Source organism: Populus alba, chromosome 2 (assembly GCF_005239225.2).
Source record: "Populus alba chromosome 2, ASM523922v2, whole genome shotgun sequence".
NCBI classification, from domain to species: domain Eukaryota; kingdom Viridiplantae; phylum Streptophyta; class Magnoliopsida; order Malpighiales; family Salicaceae; genus Populus; species Populus alba.
The window spans coordinates 1,703,701-1,714,015 of record NC_133285.1 but is presented as its reverse complement, the minus strand read 5'-3'; the positions used below and the strand labels follow the sequence as shown (position 1 = coordinate 1,714,015).

Here is a 10,315-nt window from a genome sequence, read left to right as displayed (position 1 = left end):
TAGAGTTTTTTTAATAGGTTTTGGGTTTTACTAAAATTAACATGTCAATTAAGAATTTTTATTCACCTATAATTTATTTAAAACATGTTAATATTCTATATTAAAAAATTTATATTAGAAACTAAGTTCCAACAAAGTTCTAACCTTGAAAATAAATATACTCTATTTTTAATATGATTTCAAATATATTGATTAACCATGTCGTTAAACAAAGTTTTCAACATTACTTACTTAATCTGTTTGCACTTCCTTTCGCATTTCTTGTCAAATGGTCGACAAATGTTAAATCCATGATATATTACCAGTCACCACCTGTTTCTTGTTAGTTTGGTTATAGTGGCACAACATCGAAGGAATATCATGGGTACGTAGCTAACCCTGTCTTGTTGATAGTTTCCCCTAGTGAAAGTATAGCCTTTGAATAATCTAGGAAATTGTCATTGGCAATATTGTCTGGAAGTTATCTCTGTTGACCTGCAACTACAAGTAGACACAATCCATGATTCATGGAACATTTGGCTTTAACTTTTACCCAACAAGGGCAAAGGTTAGATTGGTGGATTGTCGGCTTTTCTTCTCTTACTTGTTTTCACGTAGTTGCTTCGACAGCAACTACTATTAAAGCCGTTTCAAACTAGTTCAGAGAAATTACACTAATGATTCTCATAAAAATAATTAAAAAATAGAGAGACGGAATTTACACGAATAAATCGATTTTCTCCTAGTAAATTAATATCGGAATAACTTGGACCGAACCTTTTTTCCTCCTTAATAAAAGGGTATTTTTGATTTATTCTCACGCATAAATTAAGAATAATACTCGTTTTAACCATATTCTAAACAGGTCATTCATGTTTGGAATTATATAATTTTTCTTGATATTTTTAATAAAGTTCAAATTCTAAATAATAATATTAGAAATATATTCAGAATCCTTGCCACTTGACATTAAATGTACGAGCAAGACTTTTCAAAGTCATCACTTGTTTTTGTTCAGGCCTTTATTGTCTATATCAAGTTCCAAGTTGACTCACCTTTACGAACTTCTTTATTATTCCCATCGAACGGTCAGAATTAGCAATAAACAATCCATTCTGATCATATTAATCTACCCACAAACATCTCCGTCAGGAATCTCCAGGCAAGAACCCTCCAAGACTAACGTGATTAAAAGTCGTTTACATGGCCGGTGGGCGGATGGAAGTGTCAAAGGCCAGTACTGTAGTTGAACTATCATGGAGTGTACTGTTATTTTAGCCTCAAGTTGGTTTACACGATTGCATCCACTCTCTTAATCGTCCTTCTATCCCATATACAGGTATTTCTTCTGTATTTGTAGGGACAATATAATTCCTAAAAACAAAAGCATCCAATTAAATTTTTTTTCCGCCTAATTTGATGAATTAGAAATTAATCTATATTCAATTTCATGTTCAATTGGATAGAAATTGACCCAACAAGTCATCCCGTAACCCTTTCAAAATCTAAATGAGATATGTTTGAACTTTTTTAATTTTTTTAATAACAATGTTTTTTTTAATTTTTTTAAATAAAAAATGTGAAATTGATATATTTTGTTCAAAAACCGTTACCTGAATTGTTGGCTGGATTTGGTTTTATACTGTAGAATGTACAAATTAAACCCATTAATACTGGAAAAGGAAAATTAAGAAAAAAAACCCTAATATTTGTTTAGCAAAATCAAAGGAAAAAAGAAAAAGAAAAGGGGGGGCTGGCGACATGTGAGACGTTGAAAAGGCAAATGGAAACGGAAAATCGAAATTAAGAGAAGACCCGTTCTAACCCCTTGGACAATGGCAACTATGCAACCACCGTTACAGCTGTGTAACAGGTAATACAGTTTCAATCAGTAGGTCCAAATCGTACGGACCATGACATTCTGATTCCTCTTCCTCTCAAACCTGAGATGGCTCCTCTGGACCTGAGAGTTCAAGAGTACATGTGACGTGCATATACCTTGTCATAATTTGAAGTGGGACAGGCTCAGCTTCACATTTTCACGTGCACCTCCTTGAGCTCCTCCACATAAATGGTTACTACTTGTCTGATTCGCAGATATTTAAAAATTAAAAATTATTGGAGATTTTAAAGACTTCTTTTCAATTCTTTTCTGAGTTTGTCTTAGGATTGATTCAAGAAAAGGTTAAATTATTCTATCAATTTATGAATTACCGAATCAATTTGGATTAATTCTTTTTAAAAAATATATGTTATTTTATTTGTAAAAAAAATTCTCAAGTTAAATCTAAATAAGGTTGAGTCGGTTCAATGTTTGATCCAATTCAATTAAAAACATGATTAGAGTTAAATTTTATATTCTAAATTTCTTCAATTAACCTATTGGTTTGGAACAAGTTTAACAATGTTATTGTGATGATAATTACATAAGGTTGTTTTAGTAATTTTTTTAATTTTTTTTTAGGTTTGCTTAAGAATTGTTTTGTAATTTTAACAAATTAAATAGTATTAAAAAAGGTTGTTGATGTGTGCACATAATGCATTGGAGCGTGAAAGCCTTCTTGCCAGTCGGACAACGCATGCGAGGTCATCTGACTATTAAATTCTGCGATCTAGGATGGCATTGAAAGTGTCGTATCATCCTTGTTCTAACAGTATAGTGTGTGCTTACATCGAATGTATGGTTGGCCTTCGATTGATTTTTTCCCTTATCTTTTCTTTCTCCTAGCCTAGAACTTTGCGTCAGCCTTCCAAAAAACAATTGTATCATGCAATATGTATTTCTATCAATTTTAGCCTTTAATTTTTTTTTTATTGCTATTTGCTTTTGATGTGTTTTAAAATTTAGATTTTTTCCAATTTCATCCCCATGAATTCTATTTTATTTGATTTTTTATCCAATATGGTTCTCATTTTTTTATTCTTTTTTTGATTTATTTTTTTCAATTCTGTCTCTCATCATTTTATTGGATTTATTTTTTTATGTAATTTTAGTCCTTCTTCTTTTGATTGCTATTTTCTTATCTTATTTATTTATATTTTTTGTTTAAAAAAAAAGTGTCCATCAACATCTTATTTTATTTAGTTTTTTTTATCTAATTTTGGTCATCATTCTTTTAATTACTATTTTTTATCCTTTTCTTATTATATTTTTTTTCACTTTAGTCTCTAAAAATTTTCATTCATTTAGTTATTATATCATATTTGATCCGCATTGTTTGGATTTTAAATTATTTTGCGAGTGAAGATTTTACTTATATCTACCTTTCTATAGGATAATTCTAGTCTCATGACCCGGGCTTGATTTAAGTTTATTTTTTCCTTTTACTAAAAATTGTTTTTTTAAAAAAAAATTTATCATTTGACATTTGGTTATTAAGCCTCAAACTTTGTTATTTGCTTCATTTTTTTTATTGGGTTATTTCAATCTCATATCCCGAGTTACGGGTTAGTCAAGTTGACTCGAGTTTTTCCCTAGATTTTTTTTTATTTGACATTAAATTATTTACTCTTGAATTTTATTATTTTCTTCCTTTTTTTCGGTAGGATTATTCTAGGTAACAAATTAGTCAAATTAACCTTGGTTGTGTCAATGGTTTTTTTATTCGACTTTGATTTTTTTTGCTAGGTCCTTTTGAATATTTTAATCCCGAATTCATATCATGGGTGACAGGTTACTCGAGTTAACCTTGATTAGATCAATTTTTTTTTCTTGATTTTTTTTTATAAATTTTATCATTTAACATTAGATTTTTTTTTTATTTCTATAGATTATCCTGAGTGCGGGTTAATCAAGCTAAGTTTTGTTCTATTTTTTCTTTCGACATCAGGTTATTGAACCTTGAGCTTTATAAAAAAATTTATTTTTTTTTATGCGGCTTATCTCAGTCTCACATGACCAGTCAAGTCTTATTAAAGTTGGCCTAAGTTAATTTAGATTATCATTACTTTAATATTTTTGTATATTAAAAAAAAATTAACTTAGTTCACGGTGAAACACAAGTCACCAATCTTTTGTCTTTACTATGCATGCACATCATGACGTGCTTCTTCCTCTTCGTTCATCAATTATTTATTTAATGACGATCCAAGTTGTAATTAAGGGGTTGAAACTCGGAATAAATGGTTTCAATTGGAGTGGACGTGGTTTGTTTTGATGGATAGGACGTACGGGGTTATGGTAGATTAACCACACCATATATTTTACACCCGTTATTTAATGGTTAGATAAATTCAATTGGTGGGTGGTTTCATATTTCTTATAATAGACCTGGCTACAACTTAATCTACCATTATCCTTGTCCTGGTCGATACGGCCGTTTGCCTGAAGAAGCACAGCTTTTCCTACATTGTTTTGCAGTCTCAATTTATTTTTATTTTTCTAATAATTTATGGAAGTATAATCTCTTGAAATTGTATGATTATTAAATAATAACTGGATTTGGTAATGATAATAACCCAACCATATTAAATCTTATGCCTTTTATTTTATTTTTTTAAAGCATGAGATTTTCATAAATTGCTTAATTTTGATGTAAATGGAAAAAAAATATTTTCATAAAGAAAAACACATCCAAGCATACCACCTCAATATATAAATCTTATACCTTTTATTTTATTTGATTTTTGCACAACTTAAAAATGATGTTTTCAATTTTTTTAAAGAATCAGATTTTCATAAATTGCTTAATTTTGATGTAAATAATAAAAAAAAAACACATCCAAGCATGCCATCTCAATAAATAAATAAATAAATATATAGGATATAAAGCCTAGTATATTATCGATGACCGACACTCGTAACCATAACCATAAGTATATATAAATTTAGGATATGGATTTTACACGTCTCATCAGTCACATGTCATATTTTTTATTTCTGTCCATGCTTTATTTCAATCAACTCTTATAAAGTTAAATTCTTCTAAATAGACGTCTTTTGACTCTATTCAAATTTATTATTTTTTTACTTGTTAGCACTTATATTCACGTGACATTCCATCCGCGTAATTAATTAAAAATAAAAAGAAAATAAATATAAAACAAAAAAGTGAAAAAAATAATATAAAACAACAAATCCCAATTAAACATCAATTGAAGAGTTGGTGTCCATTAACTTACACATCAGAATACTTCTCAGAAAATAACGAATTAGAGAGGATATTTTAGTATGTTTAAATAGCTATTTTTAGAATTTATTGATTGAATTATGTCCATATAGTTGATTGGATTTCCCATTAATTAACACATTCACATTTGTCTTGGAAAATAATGCATTGGAGAGAATCTGGCATAGTTAGCAAATAGGCTATTCAAAATTTAGTTGATCGAACTTTAATGTAAAAAAAAAGAAACAATCATGTGATTCTTGGTTAATTAAATTTGAAATCATATTCGTGTTAAAAAATTAGTGAAAAAAAAAATTATTATTTAGTTTATTAGTTATGATACATAAAAAATAATGTTATTATTAAACTGGATCTGATTTAATAGATTAAATTAATAAGTTATCGAGTTAACTCCTAAACCAAGCTAAATTTTAAATTAAATTCAAAGAGCCATGAGTTATTTCTTTGATATAATTAAAATTTGATTTGATTTTTTTAAAAATATATATTATTTTAATTAATTTTAAAAAAATACTGTCTTGTCTTGAATTGACCCGGATTGTTCAAGTTAACATACTGAACGTGTTATAGGCGGTGCCGGATTTAATAAATTTGCATAAGAGCACGGAGCGCTTGGTGTGTTTTCCCTCGGTATGCAATCGAGATTCACATGTAATATGTTAACGTCAAGATAAACAACTACACATGAATAATTCTTCTTTGTGATAGTGAAACCTCCATCTTAAAAATTCAATGTGAATTTCGCTATATATATATATATATGGGTGACGTGTGAAGCGTGCGAGTGACGAGGGGCATCCATTTTTCGATATAAAAAGGGGCCAATGGCAACGTTTTTCTTTCCCTTACTTTCGGCCTTTGTTTTCAATAGAAAGCAGTAGTCATAGGGTGCCCATAGCCCAACACAACAACACACATTCTCCTCTCATCCTCTTCTTTCTTTCCTTCTATCTCTTTGTCTTCGACCATCCTCTTTTAAGCAAAACATATTATTTGCTAATTAAGCACTTTCACCCATGGAAAATCCACAGCAACAGCAACGTCAGCCTTCGATGAAATCAAGATTTAGACGTGTCTGTGTGTTCTGTGGCAGCAGCCCTGGCAAGAATCCTAATTACCAGCATGCTGCTGTTCAGCTTGGCAAACAACTGGTATATATACTACTACTCAGTACTTGCTCTCTCTTCAGAAATTAAATCCCAGGCTTATGCTAATGTTCTTGTCAAGGCTTCAATGTTTTCTCTTAAGAATTACACAACTTGGGCGTTTCTCAGGAGTCATATATTTATTGTATCAAGAATATAAGATCAGCACCTGTTGAGCAAAGTAGCTTGAGGTTTAGTCAAAGAGGCTGAGAAGTTTGGTAAAGGCCAATAAGATCAGCACCTGCAGGGCTCCATTCAGGAGCAATCCTCTGCCTTTTCTGCTCTGTTTCGATTAAATGAAACTAAAGAATTATCTAAATAATTGAGTATAGTTGTGATTATATTGTTTTATATTGGACAGGTAGATTCTACACTTAAACACGTAATTTTTGTTAATTAAAAAAAATTAATAAAGATTTTGCAGGTTGAAAGGAACATTGACTTGGTTTATGGAGGAGGCAGCATTGGTCTCATGGGCTTGATCTCTCAAGCTGTGTATGATGGTGGCCGCCATGTTTTGGGGTAATGTTTTTGCCTTTGGTTTCCCACTTCCCTCACCCTCTGTCACTTCTCCCTCTCGTATTTGTCTTGAGCTCTCTCTTTTTTTTTCTCTTCTTTGTTACAGAGTTATTCCCAAGACTCTTATGCCAAGAGAGGTAGTTACTTTAATTAATCAGCTGAAAATCACTTGGAGAAAAGGGTTCTAAGCGCAGAATCTTACTTACTTAATGTGGTAATTTCAGATTACAGGGGAGACTGTGGGAGAAGTAAGGGCTGTATCAGGTATGCACCAACGCAAAGCTGAAATGGCTCGCCAAGCTGATGCATTTATAGCCTTGCCAGGTACAGAATTACTCCTAAAATAAGAAATTAATCAACATTCCGAGCAATAATTATGTTGATGTTTAAATTGCCTGCCTCGTACTGGTTGAAGTGCAACTCAATCTCTTATAATTTACCAATAAATGCAAGCCGATCATTGAGCTCATAAGATTTTACAACTCAAGATAACTGTGGATACAACGGTCAAGTAACCATATTGGACACAGTGAATTTAACTCAAAATCCTCTCACAGGTGGGTATGGAACCTTGGAAGAACTCTTGGAGGTCATCACTTGGGCTCAATTGGGAATCCACGATAAACCGGTATTGAAGATCTTCTTCATATATTTATGCAAAAAATATCTTCAATTTCACTGCCCAAGCATTGAAGTTATTCCAGTTAAACTCAACGCAATAACTTGTTAATCCGATTTTTTACTAAAACTAAAACGACGTAGTTTTAGTTTTTTTTTTTTTTTAGCTACACGCGGGTTAATCGAATCTACACATTGAATGTAAAAGAATTTTTGGAAAAAGTCAATTCCAAAGAATTTACAATGAAATTAGCATTCCTCTTTGATAATTACTTGGTGATATCATGTCAAGGCGGTGAAAAATAATAGGAGATAACGTGGACTTGAACAAACAAAACAAAAATACTTTTACATTTAACTATAAAAGAGGGTAAGAGAGTAAAAGAAACATTAACTTTATTTTTTTTTTTTTTGGTTTCAACTTTCAGGTGGGGCTGTTGAATGTTGATGGGTACTACAACTCACTTCTATCGTTCATAGACAAGGCTGTCGATGAAGGATTCGTAACACCAGCTGCCCGACACATTATTGTTTCAGCCCACACTGCCCATGAACTCATGTGCAAGCTTGAGGTCAAAATTTGTTTATCTTCTTTAATACAGTCAACATGGTCTAGACCGTCCATTTCTCATTTGATTTTTGTATACATATAGGATTATGAAGCTGAGCATTCTGGGGTGGCGTCGAAGCTAAGTTGGGAGATGGAGCAGCAACTGGGCTACACAATAAAGTCTGATATCTCTCGCTGACTTGATCAGAAACTCCTAAACAAGATGGAGAAGAAATATTGACCATAGATTTTGGAAGATGTGAGCTCCATTAAGAAGTGCCACCACAGTTTCTTTTAGTTAGCTGTGTGTGTGGATGATGATATGATTTTTAATTTTAATTTTAAATTTTTTTCTTGTTTTTTGTCATTATTTTTATTTTATTTTTGAATTAGAGTTTTACCAGTGAGTTTAATTATTACTAGTTTCCTATGTCGGTAGTACTAATTGTGTGTTTTTGTATATTAATTGCTTAATCCAATAAAAGAAAAAAAAAAGAAGAAGAAGAAGAAGAGAGAGAGAGAGAGTATGTCTTCAATCGATGGGTTGTTATAAATTAATTTCATGAAAGGAGATTGATAGGGATGTTTATGTAAGACAAAATCATGAAAAGGATCAACAAGGGCATTGGCCCAGAAAACTTTACTGGTTTATCACATCAATATCACAGTATACTTTATAATATATGGTGTATATATGTGCGATTTTTTGGTTAAAAAGATCCCATTTCTGATTCCTTGAGTACGAATTAATCCTGTTCTGGTCTCAAATATCGAGTTTATGCCCCTTCTTTTTCCCTGATATGCTATAAGGGGGTGATCAGTACTGTGTGCATTATGTGTTTTTATTTAAAAATATTTTTAATATTAGTAAATTAAAATTATTAAAAAACAATTAAAAAAATATCAATTTAACTTTTTTAAGACTAACACACTTTCTAAAAATATCAAAAAATAAAAGCTTAAACAGATTTCAAGTATAGACAAGACGTGATATTTTGTTACTATTTCAAAACAGAAAAAAAACAAAAACAATAAAGATGAAAATAAATGGCATTTTTAAAATAGAGAATATAAGGATATACTTTATGTAGATGCCGTATAGAAAATGACATAGTTGAAATTGCTATTTTTCTTAGGCTGCAAAGGACTTAAAGTGATGTGTGTGCTTTCTAATTTTATTTTGTATATTTCAGAAGCACTTCACAAAAAAACATCCTTAATGTAAAGAAACATCTTGAATGATAAGTCCTAACAAACGTAAGGTATTGTGATAAGGCAAAGCACAGAATGGTTTGCGGAAAAGATTTTTTTGTCATCTAGATGGAGACTTTACGCAGGAATCTTGCTAGGTGGGGTGCTTGGGAGTCAAAGGATTCAGAAGACCAAGCTGTTCAAGTGAATAATTGAAGGAACAAGGACACCTATCCTGATCGTACCAAGAAGGGCCATAGACAAGTGACTCGTGCACAAGAGGAAGGAGGAAAGGAATGGTGGATAGTACAGCTGCTTTGCTCCTTGCTCTTGACTCTTGGTGATGATAACTGTTGGTGTTGCAGATAAGGGCCTAGGGACGATGTACATGTTAGTGCTCACATGTGGAAATGGCATTTTCCTAGAAGTTTCTGTTGGGTCGTGAATGGAAACCAAAAGGAGAGGACCTTTTTGAACTCCATAGTTATCAACAATGGTGGGTCATGATTTCTGGTGGAGATGGCATCTAGTGGCCATAGATAAAATATTTTGCAAAGGATCTTTGATTGCATTAAATTAGTATGAACATGAGTATTCAATCAGCCCAATTGAGTTGTTCTTTCAACCTCTTTTTCTATTGTGCTTTCTGTTGTTGGACAAGCATATACTTGATAGTAACGTGGGAGTTCAGTGCTCGTATTGCTGGTGGAAAATGACAATGCTTCTTCAGGGAGTCTCCGTCAACAATTGCATACGAGTCATGAGCTTGGTACGAAAGTAATCACCAAATCTTCCGGGAAGATGCAACCTTTCTCGTAGCCTGGATTGTTGCTTCAAAACCTGTTCTTGCATAACGTGCATGGTTTCCTTTTTGTCTTTCCTCAGTAAGTGAAAATCGCGAATCTGCCAACTAACCTTAGTGATAAAGTATTCTGGCTGCGCACCACAAACTTGGAATTAAATCTTGCCTTCGTCAGAGTGGGTGAAGGGAGGGAGAGGCTTGAATTGAAACAAAGATTCGTCCCATCATAGTTCTCAAATGTGAAACTACACGGCTTTATCTGACTTTACACCCCTTCTGCTGCCCATTGGACATGTTGAGCCAAATCATACCATTCCATGAACAAAACGCCACCTTAATCAGTCTGAAGACTTTTATCCAACACGTTTTCAGAATTTAGTTT

At 32.1% G+C, this 10,315-nt stretch overlaps 1 protein-coding gene across 2 annotated transcripts; it reads left to right on the top strand.

Moving 5' to 3' along the window:
* Positions 1-5,947: 5,947 nt before the first annotated feature.
* On the top strand, positions 5,948-8,378 carry LOC118052718 (cytokinin riboside 5'-monophosphate phosphoribohydrolase LOG1). 2 transcript variants are annotated; one of them, XM_035063738.2, is made up of 7 exons: positions 5,948-6,259; positions 6,678-6,775; positions 6,879-6,909; positions 6,997-7,096; positions 7,330-7,400; positions 7,819-7,962; positions 8,044-8,378. In XM_035063738.2, exons 1-7 carry the CDS (start codon positions 6,125-6,127, stop codon positions 8,137-8,139), a joined length of 675 nt encoding a protein of 224 aa, XP_034919629.1. In that variant the 5' UTR covers positions 5,948-6,124; the 3' UTR covers positions 8,140-8,378. The 2 variants fall into 2 exon arrangements, with proteins under 2 accessions (XP_034919629.1, XP_034919628.1); XM_035063737.2 differs by having other exon boundaries at positions 5,949-6,259; positions 6,669-6,775.
* Positions 8,379-10,315: the final 1,937 nt, after the last annotated feature.